Raw genomic sequence first — 20,528 nt, 5'->3', positions numbered from 1 at the left:
TTATAACTCCATCTTAGGTTGTGTGCTGGTCCTGAGGGTTAACCGTGCAGCGAGGTCTGAGTCCAGTCCGAGGTCGAGGGTGCAGTATGGAGGCTGTCCGTCAAAGCTGAAGCAGGGTCCAAGGCAGGGAGTCGGGAGAGGTCAGGAACTCTGGCAGAAAAGCAGGACAGGGTGCCGGCAGGAACAGGCTACCAACAATGTTGCTCCCGCAACTTGGGACTGGGGCTGGTCGGCTTTTATCTGCCCCGAGGCATAGGGCGGCCCCGATCCTCTGGTGACTCGCCTCTCCTGGCCTGGAAGCGAGCACTCCTCCTGCGAGAACTTAGTTCCCTCCGCCTCTCTGCCCTGAGCCTCTGCAGCTCAGGAGAGGCTGGAGGGTTACCGGACCCAGAGGCAACCTCAGCTTCCTCTGTCGGGGCTGAGAGTGGAGCACCTGCAGGCAATGGGTCCTCCATCACCTCAGGAGCCAGAGCAGACTCAGCTGGTGCCTGCACCTGAGGATCCAGCACAGGTGAGGACCCTTCAGGCTCAGGCCCCAGCCTCGGCTCAGCTGGTTCTGGAGGCGGGGACTCCTGTGCAGGCTGGGATTCCTCAGGTTCAGCCTCTGAATCCCAGGCCATCACAGGTTGGGTAGTTCACAAGTCTCTGTGGCTTTGCATGAGGTTTTGTATTTTTCTGCTCTGGTTATCTCCCGCTTGGACTACTGCAATGCGCTCTGTGTGGGGCTACCTTTGAAGGTGACTCGGAAAGTACAGCTAATCCAGAATGCGGCAGCTAGACTGGTGACTGGGAGCGAACGTCGAGACCACATAACACCGGTCTTGAAAGACCTACATTGGCTCCCAGTACGTTTCCGAGCACAATTCAAAGTGCTGGTGTTGACCTTTAAAGCCCTAAACGGCTTCGGCCCAGTATACCTGAAGGAGCGTCTCCACCCCCATCGTTCTGCCCGGACGCTGAGGTTCAGCGCCGAGGGCCTTCTGGCGGTTCCCTCATTGCAAGAAGCAAAGCTACAGGGAACCAGGCAGAAGGCCTTTTCGGTAGTGGCGCCCGCCCTGTGGAACGCCGTCCCATCAGATGTCAAAATGATAAACAACTACCTGACATTCAGAAGACATCTTAAGGCAGCCCTGTTCAGGGAAGTTTTTAATGTATGATATTTTAGTGTTTTTTGGTTTCTGTGGAAGCCGCCCAGAGTGGCTGGGGAAACCCAGCCAGATGGGCAGGGTACAAATAAATAATAATAATAATAATAATAATTATTATTATTATTATTATTATTATTATTCTCAGAAGATTGATAAATAATGTATAATCATTTTGGTAATTATCGTGTGCATATTAGTCGCCAACGTGTTGCATGAGTCGTATTACTTCTATCAGTGATGCAGGTTACATTTTTCTAGCTAGGGGTGATGGGCAAGTCACGGCCTCCCAGCCTTTCAACCCTTCGGCTGGAGATGACAGAGACTGTACATAAGAGCATATGAAGAGGCCTACTGGATGAGGCCAATGGCCCGTATAGTCCAGTAACCTGTTCTCACAGTGGCCAAACAGATGGCCGTGGGAAACCCACAAGCAAGAACTGGATGTGGGGCCTTCTGGTTGCAAAGCAGGTGCCCCACGACTGAACTATGGGTGGACCTAAACTAAAGGGCATAGAATCATAGAAATTGTAGAGTTGGAAGGGACCCCGAGGGTTATCTAGCCCAACCCCCTGTAATGCAGGGATCTCAGCTAAAGCATCCCTGACAGATGGCCGTCCAACCTCTGCTTAGAAACCTCCAAGGAAGGAGAGCCCACAATCTCGCAAGGGAGACCGTTCCACTGTTGAGCAGCTCTTGCTGTCAGAATGTTTTCCCGTACTTCTAGTCGGAATGTCCTTTCTTGTAAAACTTGAAGCCCTTGGTACGAGTTGTACCCTCCAGAGCAGGAGAAAAACAAGCTTGTTCTTTGAATTATTTGAAGATGGCATGAAAGTGGCTTGTTTGTATGTTGGACAGTTTCTTTCCAAGGACATCGTTCTCTGAACCTCAAGGCAGTGAACTGTCAAGAGTTCAGCCTACACTCGAGTAGGACCCTGGCAGAGACATATTCCTGACTGGCATGTTCTCTCCCTCCTGGTTGATTGTTTGGGAGCTTCATAAGCTTTCTTCAGCCCAAACATCACAGCAACCGATGCCAACAGGCACCGGCACACTTAGGGATCTGCAGAATTTGCGCAGCATGTGATTGACAGACCTCAGCAACTCAGCATTTTTTAAAAAATGATATTTATTGAAAAAAGATTTTTAAAAAAAATTACAAAGAAATAAAAAGACAAAGTTACAAAGAAAAAAGACAAAAACAGAAAAATAAAAAGAAAAAAATAAAACCATCATTTTCAAATTCTCGAATTTCATTACCTTCTTTCCATGACCTCCTCCTCCTCCCATCTCTTGTATCTTGATTAATAATTGTCACAGCAAATCCTTTCCATAATTCATAGTATTCTGTCCTTACGTTACCTTACTCTATTTTCATCTTATCTTATAAAAAACCTTAAAACTTAAGACTTAAGTCTTATTTTTACCAGCTTCTCATAACCATAACCTTTTTACCTGATTCTTTAAACATTTTTACAAGAGCCAAGTAATTTCATTTCAACATTTTTCCAACGTTCATAAAACATTTCTGATAATAAAAAGAAAAAAAAAGAAAAAAAACAATCCAATCTTCTTCCAGCGTCCCCTCTCCCCGGTCCCGGGATTGTCAGTCCTTTTTTTTAACCCATTAGTCTGGCACATTAACCTGGTGATCTTATATCCAAGGCCTTCAAATCTCTTCCATGTCCATTTTCCTGCTGGGCCAAAAGTCCCTCCATCCCTGGCGCCCAAGATTCAGCAAGGTCCTCTTCTTTCAGCTGTTCTGTCATGGCACGCTCCTGTTTTGGTTCCTGAGTGGGCTCCATATAGTTTCCCACTACCTGTTCAAAGGTTCTGGCCGCATTAGTCATAAAATCCGTCTTCTGACTTAACTGATCCAATAGGGCATTTATTTTACAGAAAGCACCCAACAGTGCTTCTGAAGGCATTGTCCTACAAGGTCACAAATCCTTTCCCACAGTTGTAATCAGTAACAGCTGCAAGTTCCCAGGATTTAGTTACAATTTCACAGTTCCCCTCTAAGGGGAAAAACTTCTGGTTGTTCTTTTTCTTAAAAACAATAGCAGCAAAGTTTCTTTTTTAAGATATTTTGTCCATATTTGTTCTTTTAAAAGACGAAAGGAAACAATGGAGTCACAATGTTTCTCTTCTTTTAACTATCTGTCAAAGACATTTGTTTCTGGTCAATGAGCTTCAAACATCAATTCTGACACCCCGCTCCAGGGTCAGGACGGTGGAAAATTACTTTGCTTTAGTTTCACTTCTGCAGGTTTAAACAGCTCAGGAAAAAGTCCCCCTTCTTCTCCTGCTACCGAAGGGGGGTTCAGCGATTTTAAATGATGAAAGTCAATCCTTTAAAAGTGATTTTTAAGGCTCTAGTTTGCGTTGTCTTTGCTTTGTTCTGACTACAAGGAAACGGAAGGGTGACTTCCTGTTTAAACCTTCCCGTTTCAGTACCAAATTAGGGTTAATTTTAAAGTCCAAATTCCTTTTTATTTCACCAGTTCTTATTTGAGGTCCAAATATTTAATGTTCCAGTACTCACGGTTGGTTATTTTAGATGCCAAATTGTCCCAGGAAAAAGGCAGCGCTCTCCGGCAACGGCTATGCGGCTTCGCTCCACAGAAAAAGCAATTAACTCACAGCACCACGCCACTTCCCCCTCTTCACTTCGGAGCCCGTTTGTGGGTTCCTTTGTGGGTTGGGGGGCAGCAACTCAGCATTTTGGCTAATCTACTTTATTTACATATACACATATATGGAGCACTGCAACATGGCTCCCTCTTGCTCTAGCATCAGACAGCAAAGAGAGAAAGAACAAAGGACAATAGTCCCACTTCACGGAACACAGTAACACAAACATCCTGTCTCCGTTACTTCCCACTCTGTGGAGTTGAAACACATACTGTCATGTGAAAGACAACAATCCCATGACTGCAATCATGGAGCAGGGATTCTGACATGAACACCCATCTCTCTGGGACTTGTGGAGTTTCAGTTCCTCTTCATGGGATCAGGACCAGAGGGGGAAGCAAGCAGAAAGAGCCCCCTCTCACTTTTTACTCGGTAAAAAGGTAAAGGGACCCCTGATCATTAGGTCCAGTCGTGGCCGACTCTGGGGTTGCGGCGCTCACCTCGCTTTATTGGCCGAGGGAGCCGGCGTGCAGCTTCCGGGTCATGTGGCCAGCATGACTAAGCCACTTCTGGCGAACCAGAGCAGCCCACGGAAATGCTGTTTACCTTCCCGCCGGAGCGGTACCTATTTATCTACTTGCACTTTGACATGTTTTCGAAATGCTAGGTTGGCAGGAGTAGGGACCAAGCAACGGGAGCTCACCCCGTTGCGGGGATTCGAACCGCTGACCTTCTGATCGGTTTAACCCACAGCGCCACCTAGTGGAGCATTCCAAAATATGATCCCTTCCTTGCGCCCAGAAGTAGTTCATTCCAGAATGCTACTGCTGACATTTCCTTTTTGCATTGTTTGTCTGCAGCAGGGTCTCGTGGGAACCTCTCTGTTCCCCTTCCAATGGTTCCATCTGCAAAACCTATTACAACTAGATTCCTGCCATTGAGTTCAAGACAATCCACTCCTCCAGCAGCCACCTCTCTCAGGCCAAGAACCACCTCTGCACACGCAGCCAGGATGCCTAAGGCAACAGCACCGCCAGCTACCACCCCTGGCCCAGGTGAGCTTGAGACTCTCAACTGCTTCTTAATTTATATTTACAATGAATGTATGGCCCATCTTCAAGTCCACCTTAGGAGGCTTATGAAGATAATAAAATAAACGAACTTGAGAATCGGTCAAAACTCACAGCAGTGAGACCTTGAATGGTTGTAGAATAAATACCTGGAAGCATTTCATGAAGGATTGTGGATTTGAGCTCTAGGAAGGCCATTCATAATGATGGGGCCACCACAAAAAATGCCCTGCTATTTTCCTAAAGGGTGCGTCCAGGCATCCATAGTGATCCCAGTGTGAAAGGGCCTGGCCATGCTTTGATCAGGTGTATAAGCTCTGGCCACTGAGAAACTCATTGTTTCTGTTCACAGTAGAAACTTATGTGCATAGCTCAGATTGGCTAGGAACCATGAGGTTACTAACCCATTTCACCAATCGTCTCCAGAGCATGGTTACTACATTTAAAAAAATGGGGCAGGGAGGGGGGCATAGGGACATGGTCTGTGACTGACAGAGACCACTGTCTTCCTTTCTCACTCCCAGTCTGCAGCAAATCCAAAGCAGACATTGCCTTTCTGGTGGATGAATCGTCGAGCATCGGCCAAAGTAACTTTGCCAAAATAAAGGACTTCCTCTTCCGCATCGTCTCTTATTTCCCCAGAATTGGGCCTGAAGGTACACAGGTAAAAGCTTCTGTGATGCAGATGTTTGCACAAGTCACTAATAATAATAATAATAATAATAACAACAACAACAACAACAACAACAACAACAACAACAACAACAACATTTATTTATACCCCGCCCTCCCTGGCCAGAGCCGGGCTCAGTGCGGCTAACACCAATAAAATCACAGTAAAAACATAATAGGGGGAAAAGGGGGGTGAACCAATTTAAAATACAGGTTAAAATGCAATTTAAAATGCAGCCTCATTTTTAAATGGCTGATAAATCAAGACCATAAGGGGAGGGAAACATAAGGGTCAGACTGAGTCCAAACCAAAGGCTAGGCTGAGCAGCTCTGTCTTGCAGGCCCTGCGGAAAGATGTCAAGTCCCGCATGGTCCTGGTCTCTTGGGACAGAGCGTTCCAAGAAGTTGGGGCCAGTACTGAAAAGGCCCTGGCCCTAGTTGAAACCAATCTAACCTCCTTGAGGCTCGGGACCTCCAAAGTGTTGTTATTTGTGGACCTACATACAACAAGCCTGCTGAATCAGGCCAGTGACCCATCAGTCCACCATCCTGCAGCTGACCACATGCCCGTCTGGAAATCTGCAATCTCTGCATGAGCGCAGCAGCACCCTGTGCTCCTGAAGTTCAGAATTGATGTGATATGATGCCTCTGGCCACTTACACGGCGGGGGCTCCCTATCATCAGAGGCGAAGCAACCTGCTCCAGTACCCGGAGTGGTTTGGTGCACGCCCCGGGGGGTGCACGGTGCGTGGTGCGCACCTTGGGGGGTGCCGCCAATCGGGGGTTGGCATTTTGTCAACCTCCCCCCCCCCCGGAATGGTACCCAGAGTGAGCCGCACCCCCCGGAACGCCCCTGCCCATCGTCTCCTTTTTCTGCGACTAGGGATGGAAAGATCTGTGGGTTCTACGGGTTGGTTGGGTTGGAGGGGGCTGACTGTCAGGAGTTCAGCCTACACTCGAGTAGGACCCTGGCAGAGACACATTCCCGACGGGCATGTTCTCTCCCTCCTGGTGGATCGTTCGGGAGCTTCATAAGCTTTCTTCAGCCCAAACATCACAGCGACCGATGCTAACCGACTCCAGCACACTTAGGGATTCTCAGAGTTTGCGCAGTTGCGTAACAGACCTTAGCAACTCAGCATTTTGGCTAATCTACTTTATTTACATATACACATATATGGAGCACTGCAACATGGCTTCCTCTCTCTCTAGCATCAGACAGCAAAGAGAGAAAGAACAAAGGACAATAGTCCCACTTCACAGAACACAGTAACACAAACATCCTGTCTCCGTTACTTCCCACTCTGTGGAGTCGAAACACATACTGTCATGTGAAAGACAACAATCCCATGACTGCAATCATGGAGCAGGAATTCTAACACTGACACCTCCCTCTGTTGAGCCCAAGAGATCTCCGCTGGCCTCCATCTGTGAAGTCACACAAGCATCACTCTTTCCGCACGGAGGTCCTGCCGAAAATACAGGGTGCAGAAGGACTATAAGTGGGCTTCCTGGTAGTGGCAGCCCATGCAAAGCTCTGGAATGTGGGTGTTCCGGGTGAAGGCAGGAAATGGCTCTATTTAGCCCCCTTCACCTGGACTCAGTCGCTCCACCAGCTGCAGGCTACCATAGACCCAAGCAGGCTTTCGCCTGCTCCTCTTCCCAGTTGCCATGAGGAATGGGGCTGTGGGATGAGGGACAAAACATGTTGGAAATGTAAGGGTGTAGATGGAGGGTGTAGATGGTGGTTGGAGGATGGATGGTGGCTAATGGATTGAGGTTGAATCCTGACAAGACAGAAGTTCTGTTTTTGGGGGACAGGAGGCGGGCAGGTGTGAAGGACTCCCTGGTCCTGAATGGGGTAATTGTGCCCCTGAAGGACCAGGTGCACAGCCTGGGAGTCATTCTGGACTCACAGCTGTCCATGGAGGTGCAGGGCAGCTGTCTACCAGCTCCATCTGGTACGCAGAATGAGACCCTCCCTGCCTGCGGACTGCCTCGCCAGAGTGGTGCATGCTCTGGTTATCTCCCGCTTGAACTACTGCAATGCGCTCTACGTGGGGCTACCTTTGAAGGTGACCCGGAAACTACAACTAATCCAGAATGCGGCAGCTAGACTGGTGACTGGGGGCAGCTGCCAAGACCACATAACACCGGTCTTGAAAGACCTGCATTGGCTCCCAGTACGTTTCAGAACACAATTCAAAGTGTTGGTGTTGACCTTTAAAGCCCTAAACGGCCTCGGTCCAGTATACCAGAAGGAGGGTCTCCACCCTCATCGTTCTGCCCCGACGCTGAGGTCCAGCTCCGAGGGCCTTCTGGCGGTTCCCTCATTGCGAGAAGCAAAGCTACAGGGAACCAGGCAGAGGGCCTTCTCGGTAGTGGCACCCACCCTGTGGAACGCCCTCCCATCAAAGAGATAAACAACTACCTGACATTCAGAAGACATCTCAAGGCAGCCCTGTTCAGGGAAGTTTTTAATGTGTGACATCTTAGTGTATTTTGGGTCTTTGTGGAAGCTGCCCATAGTGGCTGGGGAAACCCAGCCAGATGGGCGGGGTACAAATAATAAATTATTATTATTATTATTATTATTATTATTATTATTATTATTATTAGTGGTGGACTTGTGATAAAGTAAAAACATTTTGGGAATCGATCTACAATGAAGTAAAGAAGATGCTTAGATATTCATTTCCCAAAAAACCAGAAGCTTTTTTGCTAGGCTTGATGGGAAATGAGATTATGAAGATAGATCAAAGCCTATCCATGTACGCCACAGTTGCAGCGAGGATTTTGTGGGCCCAAAAATGGAAATTACAAGAAATTTGGGAGTTGGCCAAACTGACTTGCAGGATCCGAGACCAGGACGAAATTCCAGAGAGACTGGAGTAAATTTATTGTATATTTAAATGATAACTGTAAAAAATTTGAAGACACTAGCAGGACTGAAGTAAATCCTACAATGTAGAGATATTGTAAAGAGTTATAGTGCGCGATTGGATTTGATATGGGATACCGGTTGAAGGGAAGGAGGGAAGTCATAAGCTCGGCAGAGCAAAAAAGTTTATATGTTGATTAATGTGTTGTTTGAAAAAGTGTTTAAGGAAAAATAAAAATAATATGCATATATATATATATAAAGAGGAATGGGGCTGTGGATCCTGCCCTGCCCTCCTGCCCTTCCACTGTCTGCTTGGGTTTTGTTTGTTTTTTTTTTTGGGGGGGTGCTCTGTTAGTTGCTGGGGTCAGCAATTGTACGGTCAATTTTAGGAACCGCTGCTTGGCTGACCTTGGCTGGCTTTGCTGGCGAAATGAGAATGCTTGCAATCAGAATGGTTTTTCCTTCTGCTCCTTTGTTTCTGGCTAAACTCAGATGCTTCTTTCGCCTTCTCGTGCTAGATTGCTGTAGCTCAGTACAGCGAGGAGCCCAGGACGGAATTCCACTTTAACCGTTATAGGGACCGGAACGGCGTTTTGAAAGCTCTCAAGAGACTCCGCTATGCTGGCGGAAACACGAAAACCGGTGAGTATTGCACCGTCCAGTGTTTTCTTTGTTAAAAAATTATTTTGTACGTTTATGTTGTAAACCGCCCTCAGATCTGTGAATGAAGGGTGGCACAAAAAATAAATTAACAACAACAACAACAACAATAATAATGGTAATAATAATAATAATGTTACCTGGTTGAATTGATGACCACCACCTCTCCTGAAATTTCAATTTTCTAGGCAATCTCTAATGTCTAACCCTGGTCCAGAGAAAAAACAAAAAATTTTCCAGAGGAAAAACAAAAATTGATTGTAGAAGTTGCTTGACCCCTTCTCCTACCACCAATACCACCACCAAAATCGCCCTCTCTGAACTGTTTTTTCTCCTTGAAGGAGAACATATTTAGTGAGCTGGTATCTTCCTCCTCGGGAAAATCAGTTTTGAGTAGAAAAAAGGGAAAGGGTTAAGTAGCCCTTTCTCCCTGCTCTTCTGCCCCTGAGTGTTATATCACCAACAGGGGACCTCGGGCCTAAACAGTCCCACCAATCCATTTTGGCCACACCCACTTGCCCTATAACTGCCCTCATATCTGATATGGGGCAGGTAAAACTGTGGCTGAGCCAAAAGGGGCTTTGCAGGCACTGCCAATCAGCTGGTTGTTGGTGCCTGCAAAGCGTCTTTCAAAATGCTGTGCGAAGTTTAGACATTCTATTTCATTTTAAAAACAAGCCCTGGGAGGCTACTGTGACGTTAGCATATATGAGAGAGTGCTGGAGGGAAAATAGTTAAATAGGTTGCACAGGCAGGACCCAGGGGGGTGGAGCCAGTGGGTCTATAAAACTAGTTCTGGGAGGAGTTCGTTGGGAGTTGTGGGTGGGTAATTGGTTGGATTTCGTGGGTTGGCTGGTTGGGAAAGGCAGTTGGTAATAGAGAGACAGTTAGGGCAGTGGGCAGTTCTTGAGTGTGGGGAGGTAGAAGAGATAGAGAGAGGAAAATAAGACTAAGAAAGTAAAGAGCAACAATGTTTGGAATGCTGTAAAAGTTTTGTTTGTGTCTGAAATAAAATACACTCTTCTTTATTAATTGAAAAGCTGACTGAGACTGAAGTGATTTGACCAGGGAGGACCTGGTTGGTGGCAGCGGATTAGTGGTGTACGGGTCAATAGTCCGTGAGACGACCGGGGGCTCCGTACGAACGTCACAGCTACAACCTTCTCTTGCTTCCAAACAGGAAAAGAAATGGGGATTTGGCACACTTCTAGAGAAAGAGCAGGTCTCTTAGAAAATTAAACAGGGCTTCAGGACTCTGCACCTGTTCTTGCACTCTCTCAAGTTCCCTCAGACCCCTTCTTGCTTGCTTCCATGTCACTGTAGCACTCTCTGCCCCGTTTTCTGTTCTTTCTCACAGGTAGGGCCATCGGCTACGTCTTGAAAGAGATATTCCAAGCCTTCAAGGGGATGAGGCCCTCTGTGTCCCGCACCCTGGTGCTGCTGACGGATGGGCCATCTCAGGACGATGTTGTGCCCCCAGCCAAAGTGGCCCACCTTATAGGTAAAGCTGTGGGTCTGAGACGATCTGGACTCTGGGCTTCCCATAAGCGGAGTCTTCCCCAGCTGGAAGATGAAGTGCCTTAGCTCAGTGCGTGGAGCTCTTGAGCATCTGCTTGGCATGTAGAAGGTCCTAAATTTGATCCCCGTCATCTTCAGGTAAGGCTGGGAATGTCCCGTGCCTGAATCCCTGGAGAGCCATTGCCAGTCAGTGTAGACCAGGGTTTCCCAAACATCTGTCTCCTGTTTGGGGACTACAATTCCCATCATCCCCAACCACTGAGCCTCCTAGCTAGGGATGATGGGAGTGGTAGTTCGAAAATAGCTGGAGACCCACGTTTGGGAAACACTGGTGTAGACTAATCTACAATTAAAAAAAAAAAGAGGAGAAAAATCAAACCATTTGTTGTTGTTTAGTCGTTTAGTTGTGTCCGACTCTTCATGACCCCCTGGACCAGAGCACGCCAGGCACTCCTATCTTCTACTGCCTCCCGCAGTTTGGTCAAACTCATGCTGGTAGCTTCGAGAACACTGTCCCACCATCTCGTCCTCCATTGTCCCCTTCTCCTTGTGCCCTCCATCTTTCCCAACATCAGGGTCTTTCCCAGGGAGTCTTCTCTTCTCATGAGGTGGCCAAAGTGCTGGAGCCTCGGGAGACTTCCGGGTTGGCGCGATCGGGAAATGGCGGATTCCCTCCGAGCTCCGGAGGGAATCGGCTCAGCGGTGGATGGGTCTTTGCCGTGCCGGCGACACGGGGACCCTTAAAAACCGCAGGCGCGGAAGCCTGCGGACTGAAGACTCGGCGGGTGCCTTAAGCGCCCCCCCTGATTCGCAATGAGCCTTTTTAAAGGCTACGGAGGGGATACAGGGGACGGCGTGGCACTGAGAGTCGACCGCTACCGCCGCTGAGCGAAGCCGCGAGCCATAACTGGAGAGCGCTGACTTCCTTCCTTGAAATTCGGACTGAAAAAAGAACCCGTGAGTAATTTGGAACTGAACTTTAAAATTTTTACCTTCTGAATTTGAGACGACCGGGGGGTGTGCTAAAAGGAAGTCCCCACACCCCCCCTTGCAGACGATCCAGAGCAACGAAATAAGAGCTAAGCTGGAGTGCCTACCCTGTAAAGGGTGAGTTTTAAAAAGACAGTAACTTCCAAGATTTAGAAAGGTAAATTTGAGCAGGAGAGTGGAGTGTTGGAAGAGTCTTTGTTTTGTGGCAAACAACCCTCCCTCCCGGGCCCGGGAGCGACCTGCTTTGGAGCCTGTATAGAGGAGCAGAATTGGACAGCTGTCAAAAGCTGTCAAATGGACTATTAATAGTGAAAAAAAATTGCTGTTTAAGACCTCTCCGGATTAAAAGGAGTTACAATTGAACTAAAATTTTGGGAAACAAAGAAACAATAATAGGACAGAGGATTGTTGGAGAAAAGGTTACTCAGTAACCAGATTCCCTCTAGGGGGAATTCTGTGGAATTACAATGGCTGTGGGTGGAAAGATACTGAGAGAAATCGAAAGGATGTTCTCACTGGTGGGAACCTTACAGGAGCAGACTACAGCTATGAGTAAACAATTGACGACCTTGGATTTGGAAACAAGTAGTTCTGCTGAAAGTAATGAGGCTCTGAGTGAGAAAGAACCCACAGCTGAATTTGAAACAATAAACAAAGAAGAGGAGAAGACAAAACAAGAAAGAGAACAAGTTATCTGGGAAAGTACTAACCAGAAGCCGACATCTGGAGAACATAAGCAAGGAGACTATTGGATTAAATCCACTTTAAGCCTACGAAAGATACAGAAGACGAAAGTGGAGGCCCTGGGACTTTATGGAATTCAGGAACTCGAAATAAAGAAGTACAATTGGGGCCTCCACATAGACTTTGATTTTGACTATCAGCAAGACTTAGGCCTTGTGGAAATTCCTCAGCAGTTGCCTTTAAATATGGGAAGAGACTATGGACTGATTGGATTGATTGTTAAGGAAATCTTTCGAGACTCGATGATAGACAAAAAGGACTACCAACAAAACCGGCGGAGAGGGACTGAAAGAGAATTGAGAGCCTCGGATGTGCGGAATCCAGGCTAAAAACTGTTATTTTGGACATGTCTTGGGAAAGGACGCAAAGCGGGGATGGGAGGGAGGGAAGTATTAAATTTAAACAACACTCAAGAACAGGGGGTTTAGTAATAAGAAAATTATGTAAGAAAAAATGAGAAATCGAGGGAAGAGAATTGGGGTCCAACTTAGGGAAAATTTATTTCTGTTTTTTATAAAAGGACTAATATTAAGACGGAAGAAATGCCAACTTGCTGACATAAATTTGGGAATAGGGATGCAGGGGAGGGGGTGGGGGGAAGTCAAGGACTAGGGTTAGAAAATAAGATTTTCGGGAATTATTCATGTTCGTTGTTTTTTATGTTTGTTTTGGTGTGCTGTTTGTGTTTATATAAAATGTGAAAACCCAATAAAAATTTTTTTTAAAAAAAAAACAAAGTGCTGGAGCCTCAGCTTCAGGATCTGTCCTTCCAGTGAACATTCAGGACTGATTTCCTTCAGAATGGATAGGTTTGATCCTCTTGCAGTCCATCTCAAGAGTCTCCTCCAGCACCAGAATTCAAAAGCATCCATTCTTCGGCAAAAATACTCTGGTTTCACCTCAGATCGTATAAAAATCAAACCTACAATTTTTTAAAAAGGATTTTGAAAGCTTAATGTTTTTAAACTATTATAGCTTTGCTCAGAGATACCACAGGGTGGAATCTGGAACTTTTAGCATGCAAAGTGGTTGCTCTGCTACTGTCTCTGGTGATCCCACTCTCAATACAACTTCCCTATGCCTTGTCCATGGCTGCTTCAAGGAGGTTTTGTAATGTGTGCATTTAAGGTAGACAAATTCCTTAGTTACAATTCAATAAGTATTGTCACACGTCACCCCAATCTCCAAGCAGTGTGACATTCCAGGGGTGCCTACCCAGAGACTGTGTTTCCTTCCGAATGAGGCATAGCGAAGACTGTGGCGTCTCTGTGATATAGGGCTTATTTACACATATATACCACCTGAGCCTGGGACGTGGGTGGCGCTGTGGTCTAAACCACTGAGCCTCTGGGGCTTGCCGATCGGAAGGTCGGCAGTTCGAATCCCCGCGATGTGGTGAGCTCCTGTTGCTCGGTCCCTGCTCCTTCCAACCCAGCAGTTTGAAAGCACCTCAAAGTGCAAGTAGATAAATAGGTACCACTCCGGTGGGAAGGAAAATGGCATTTCCATGCACTGCTCTGGTTTGCCAGAAGCGGCTTAGTCATGCTGGCCACATGACCCGGAAAAAACTGTCTGCGGACAAACACTGGCTCCCTCGGTCAGTAAAGCGAGATGAGCGCTGCAACCCCAGAGGCGTTCACGACTGGACTTAACTGTCAGGGGTGCTTTACTTTTACCTTTTTACCACCGGAGCCTATGATGGAGCCGTCCGCAGCGTTGACACCTCAATAATGTCCTGTTTCTCCTTTAGCAGCAGCCTTGGCTTCTGGTAGAAATCAGGCATGGCTCTGTCTCTTAGTTGCCCAGTCTGCCTCTTTCTTCCAGCTTCTAGCTCACCCTTGCCCCCTGGCAAAGAGCCTAATAATAATAATAATAATAATTTTTTATTTATACCCCACCCATCCGGCTGGGTTTCCCCAGCCACTCTGGGCGGCTTCCAACACAATATTAAAATACAGTAATGCATCAAACATTAAAAGCTTCCCGAAACAGGGCTGCCTTCAGATGTCTTCTAAAAGTCTGGTAGTTGTTTTTCTCTTTGATATTTGGTGGGAAGGCGTTCCACAGGGTGGGTGCCACTACTGAGAAGGCTGGACCTCAGTGTCCTGGTAGAAGAATGGGGGTGGAGATGCTCCTTCAGGTATACTGGACCAAGGCCATTTAGGGCTTTCAAGGTCAGCACCAACACTTTCAATTGTGCTTGGAAACGTGCTGGGAGACATTATAGGTCTTTCAAGACCGGTGTTATGTAGTCTCGGCGGTCACCAGTCTAGCTGCCGCATTCTGGATTAGTTGTAGTTTCCGGGTCACCTTCAAAGGTAGCCCCACGTAGAGCGCATTGCCGTAATCCAAGCGGGAGATAACTAGAGCATGCACCACTCTGGCGAGACAGTCCGCGGGCAGATAAGGTCTCATCCTGTGTACCAGATGGAGCTGGTAAACAGTTGCCCTGGACACAGAATTGACCTGCGCCTCCATGGACAGCTGTGAGTCCAAAATGACTGCCAGGCTGCACACCTGGTCTGTAATGGATTTAGGGGTTGCTTGTGCACACGTTGCCACCACTGCTGGCGAGGTTACCTGGTTAAACCCTTTCTGACTGAACAGCCTCCAGCATCGTGACTGTCTCAGTCGCTGGCAGAATCCGTCAGTGGGCGTTTCTTGAACATTTTCCAGCATAAAAGTTGTTTGACGCCAAGTCTACTCCTACTCCCCCTGCACGGAAGTCTTCTGCGCAGGGAGGGTGTGGGCAACGGAGTACCTGTACTCTCTTCGCTGGTCTCCGGCGAGGAGTCTTGGAGCCTCCTCTCCGATCCCCCCATCTGCCCCCCTTCTCCACTGGTGTTACGCTGATTTCCTTCCCCAGCAGATGGGCTGCCTCTCTCCCTACTGGAACCCTCTCCGGCATCCCTCTGGAGCCTTCCCTCCGCCTCTAGCTCCGATGCCAGTTCCCTGACATGGTCCTTCAGGGGCACAGTTATCCCATTCAGGACCAGGGAGTCCTCCACACCTGCCTGCCTCCTGTCCCCCCAAAACAGTACTTCTGTCTTGTCAGGATTCAACCTCAATCTGTTAGCCACCATCCATCCTCCAACCGCCTCCAGGCACTCACACAGGACCTTCACCGCCTTCACTGGTTCTGATTTGAAAGAGAGGTAGAGCTCCCCTTGTTCCCCGAATGACCCACACTTAGTGGGCCTTTACCAGGGTGGCCTGGCTATTCCAGCAATTGAATCCGGGCAGGATCCAGGAATGACAAGCGGGGCTCAGGCTACCCCCGGCGACTCATCATAATATTTCCTCCCTCTCCAGGGATCCGCGTGATCGCTGTGGGCATTTCGGGGGCTGACCCGGAAGAACTGAAAAGAGTCTTGTTGCATCGGAACTTGAACAACCTCTTCTACGCTGGCACTTTTGACGATCTCCCGCTGATCCTCAAGGAGCTCATAGAAGCCATTTGCTCTGGGTCCCAGCAAGTTGTTGCCAAGCCACAGGAAAGTGGGGTGAGGGTCTTTTTCCTTGATCAGCATCTAGTTCTTCGTCTTGCATCTCCTCTGGAGGTCTTTTAAAGGGTAGGTTGACCAGATCCGAAAAGGAGATGGGGAACACGTACCTTCTGTTTGCTCAGAAGGGGGGAATTTGGCAAATGTGGTTTATTCTTCTTTTTTTATTTTTTTTTATAAAATTTTTATTGGTTTTTCACATTTTATAAAGACATAACACACACAGAAAAGACAAAGACAAAACCATGCATAATTTCAAGAATCTTACTTTCTTAACCTTGTTCCTTGACTTCCCCCCACCCCCCTTCATGCATCCCCATTTCCATAATTATGTCAGCAAGTTATTATTTCCCTCTTTACCATCTTAATATAACATCTTTTATAAAAAATTAGATTCTTTCCTAAGTTGGACTCAAATTCCCTTCCATCGATTTCCCAGTTTGTATTAGATAAAGATCATGTTAACTAAATCCAAAGGTCATGAGTGTTTTTAAAGTTCTGTTTTCCCCCTCCCTCCCATCCCCAGTTTCCGTCCCTTCCCAAATACACGTCCATAATGTGGTTTATTCTTCAGGGATGAGAACAATTAACTATAATAATAATAATACTATAATAATAATTTATTATTTATACCCCGCCCATCCGGCTGGGTTTCCCCAGCCACTCTGGGCGGCTTCTAACAGAATATTGAAATACAATAACCTATTAAACATTAAAAGCTTCCCTAAACAGGGCTACCTTCAGATGCCTTCTAAAAGTCTGGTAGTTGTTTCTCTCTTTGACATCTGGTGGGAGGGCGTTCCACAGGGCGGGCGCCACCACCGAAAAGGCCCTCTGCGTGGTTCCCTGTAACTTGGCTTCTCGCAATGAGGGAACCGCCAGAAGGCCCTTGGAGCTGGACCTCAGTGTCCAGGCAGAACGATGGGGGTGGAGACGCTCCTTCAGGTATACTGGACCGAGGCTGTTTAGGGCTTTAAAGGTCAACACCAACACTCTGAATTGTGCATAGAGCTTTAAAGGTCAAAACCCAAATGCAGTTGAGGGATTTGGGTCTTTTGGCAGGGAGTGGGGGGTGGCGGCACAGAATCAGTGTGTAGATTAGGGCTCAATATGTCCCTTGAGGAGTGAGCTGGGAGCCAGGAACTGGGAATTGTGAGATGCAGTCAGTTGTCATCCTGCTGTCAGAAAAGGACAGCGATATGAGGGTGAGGAAAAGACTCTGTGAAGCATGGATTGGCAGTGGGGTGTGCAGGTGTCCACAGAGGCCTTCATTGGCACCAACAGGGCCCTCTGCCCCCACTGGAATTAGCCTTGAAAGAAGCATTTCCTTGTAGCCAATGGAAGAAGTTATACTTTGTGTGAATTTTGTGAATTTGTGAATTTTGTGAATATGTGAATTTTGGAATAATATCTACAACGAATTCAAGAAATTATTTAAATTTACTGTTAAAAAAAGACCAGAGATTTTTTTATTAGGATTATTACCAATATAAGTTAAAAACAACACAAGACCACTGTTTATGTACGCAATTATGGCGGCAAGAATACTTGTAGCAAGAACCTGGAAAAGTGAAACAACACCAACAATAACAGATTGGCAGACACTTATGATAGAGTATTACCAACTGGCAAAGCTGACGGGAAAAGTCAGGGGAGTTTTAAACCAGAAAACATATGGAGAATGGAAAAATATGTAAGGAATATATAAGATTATATTGCAGAAATGATACCATCTTAGCAGAATTAGAATGATACCTGCCAATAATAGATAAATGATACATACATTATAGTGGGATGAATGAAAAAGGATATAAAACAAAACTGTGTGATAATACCAGGAAAACAGAAAAAGTATAATGAGAAAGATTGGAAGTTTTTTGCAAAAAAAATAAAATTATTTAATAGATATAATGTCATATAAATCTTTGGTCCCCCCCCCCTTTATATCATTTTTTTGTGTCTTTGTTACAAAATTTTTCTTTCCCCCCTCTTTTCTTTTCTTTTTTTGCCTTTAAATCTGAAATCCTTGCCTTTGCTGTATGTTTGTATCTTTGTATTTTAAACCAATAAAGATATATATATATCTTTTTAAAAAGGGAAGAGGTTATACCTCAACTGCCTTTGGCCAGCCTAATCCAACGTTCTTTGTGCTCAGATTTCCAGCAAGGAGATGAACAAGGTGGAAGGGCTTGTGGATGCAAAGAGGGCGGTACCCGTCTCCAGTTCCCCTGCAGTTCCCCTGATGGTTCAGACCCCTCAAGGACCCTGTGACCCACGGTGCTCAAAAGTAAGCCAGCCAGTGATTCAATACAGCAGGGTATCCCTAACTCCACCCCACCCCACCCCCCAACCCAAGGACCATGTGGAAAATTGCTGAGGGGAGATGGCAGGGAGCTTGGCTGCCTGTTGTAGCAATTGCAATGCACTGTGCTAGATGCTGCACGGTTTTGAATTTGAATTTTTCTTGCTTTCTTTATTCTGCATTGCATGCATTTTGTTGTATTCCGTGGAATTCTAATATATAAGATGTTAAAAGAAGCAATGATGATGCAATATCTATATACAGTGGTGCCCCGCAAGACAAATGCCTCGCAAGACGGAAAACCCGCTAGATGAAAGGGTTTTCCGTTTTGGAGGTGCTTCGCAAACGAATTTCCTATGGGCTTGCTTCACAAGACAAAAATGTCTTGCGAGTTTCTGCGGGGGTTTTTTCCTCCCCCCCTTTCCCCCAAGCCGCTAAGCCGCTTATCAGCTGATCCTAAGCCGCTAAGCCGCTTAACAGCTGATCCGCTAAGCCGCTAAGCCACTTATCAGCTGATCCACTAAGCCGCTAAACCGCTTATCAGCCGATCTGCTAAGCCCGCTAAGCCGCTAATAGCGCTAATCCGCTAAGCAGCTAATAGGCTTGCTTCGCAAGACGAAAAAACCGCAAGACGAAGAGACTCGCGGAACGGATTCTTTTCGTCTTGCGAGGCACCACTGTATTGAAAAACAATATGAATTTTAGTCCTCGCTGACTAACTCTGTCTTTCGTTCTGCTAATCCACTCCTTTTAAATTACTTCCTCTCTTCCCTGCCCACCTTCTTGTTACTTTTCTTTTATTTAGCATAATTATTACAAAATACAAGCAAAACATTGCAACCACATACATACATACACACTTCAGATAAGCACACACATAAAAAAACACAAAAGAAAAAAGGAAGAAAAGAAAAAAGAAAAAGAAAGAACAAGGAGAAAAAGAACAAGAAAAGTTGGAAGAATTCTGGTGAGACAGTCCGCGGGCAGGCAGGGTCTCATCCTGCGTACCAGGTGGAGCTGGTAGACAGCTGCCCTGGACACAGAACTGACCTGCGCCTCCATGGACAGCTGTGAGTCCAGAATGACTCCCAGGCTGCGCACCTGGTCCTTCAGGGGCACAGTTACCCCATTCAGGACCAGGGAGTCCTCCACACCAGCTCACCCCCTGAATGCAAGTTGTATACAGTGAATGTGACATTTTTATGAGATGAGAAATGGGATGGGAAGAAAAATTATCATTCTATATTTATTTATACCTGCCATTTCCCCCCGGATGGGAATAAAATGACCCCTGAAAAAAGGGAACGAGGAAGACACACTTATTAAGCGCAGCGTGGGCAGAATGGAAAGCTGTGTGAGCAACAGAGACGTTTGCAAAACTGGTGGCGAAAAACAGAATAGGTGAAAGGAGTTGAATAGAAAGGGAAATGGACGGCCTGGGAGAGGGACAAAGACTGATACCAATTACGATGAAGAGGCAATTCAGTTGTTGGCATCCGTCTGTCTTGGGAGATGATAGGGCACATTCTAAGAAATGGGATGGAGAGAGGGAGGTTTGTCCGAGATGTAATTGCAGGGAAATTGGAAAGAAGAATACGCCGTTGCACAAAGCAAGTTGGGAAATGGAGATAAAGTGTAGATACAGGCAGCTGCCTATGGATTAAAATGCACGAGACCAAAAATATGAGGGAGAGGTGGGCAGAGCAATCCTAATTATACGGAGGGTAAAATCATACATCATTGCTATGCCAGTGGAACAATCGCTGTAATGTAAATGTATTGGATGGGAAACTTGGGCCTGCTTCTCTTCAAATATTTCCATTCCAGATCTCGGTAACTAAGAATTAGTTCCTGTGGTCGATTTCCTCCTCTTCCCTCCTAGTTCCCTTTCCTTTTGTGTTGCGTCTCTTATACTGCAAACCTGAAGTCAGAGCCTCATTAATACTTGAAAGCCACTCTGGGAGCCCTTTTTGGCTGAAGGGTGGAATAAAATAAAGGCCTAATAATAACAACAACAATAATAATTGCTGTTCTCTGTTTGCAGGCGCAGAAAGGCGAGAAGGCAAGTATTATAACTTGATCAGGGTTTTTTGGGTTGTGTTTTTTGTTTGTTTGTTCTGGATTCACAATGTTTGGAAGCACCAGAGGCTAAACAGATAACCTGTTTACAGAATGCAGATTATGAATTAAGACTCTGGACTAGAAATATTTAGGATACTGTAGCTGTAACATTACTTATGAGATCACCCAGCTGCTCTTAAACTGATCTAGGGAAACGAGTGCTCCTAAATACCTTTCCAGGCCCTCACTGAGGCCATAAATAAATAATAAATAAATAATAAATAAATAAATTGTTATTTATACCCCGCCCTTCCTGGTTCAAAAAACGGGCTCAGGGTGGCTAA

At 46.4% G+C, this 20,528-nt stretch overlaps 1 protein-coding gene across 1 annotated transcript in view; it reads left to right on the top strand.

Annotated features, from left to right (window-relative positions):
* LOC308596891 (uncharacterized protein) overlaps positions 1-20,528 on the top strand; it is a 233,865-nt gene that overhangs the window by 55,366 nt on the left and 157,971 nt on the right. Inside the window, exons 17-23 of the mRNA XM_081212195.1 lie at positions 4,640-4,834; positions 5,374-5,513; positions 8,925-9,048; positions 10,424-10,567; positions 15,631-15,821; positions 17,977-18,108; positions 20,168-20,185. Of these exons, the coding sequence (XP_081068321.1) occupies positions 4,640-4,834; positions 5,374-5,513; positions 8,925-9,048; positions 10,424-10,567; positions 15,631-15,821; positions 17,977-18,108; positions 20,168-20,185 (944 nt within the window). The remainder of the gene's footprint in view (positions 1-4,639; positions 4,835-5,373; positions 5,514-8,924; positions 9,049-10,423; positions 10,568-15,630; positions 15,822-17,976; positions 18,109-20,167; positions 20,186-20,528) is intronic.

This window comes from Podarcis bocagei, assembly GCF_964188305.1.
Source record: "Podarcis bocagei genome assembly, chromosome: 10".
Taxonomy (NCBI): domain Eukaryota; kingdom Metazoa; phylum Chordata; class Lepidosauria; order Squamata; family Lacertidae; genus Podarcis; species Podarcis bocagei.
The sequence above is the reverse complement of the archived record's forward strand: the minus strand, read 5'-3'. Positions and strand labels throughout refer to the sequence as shown.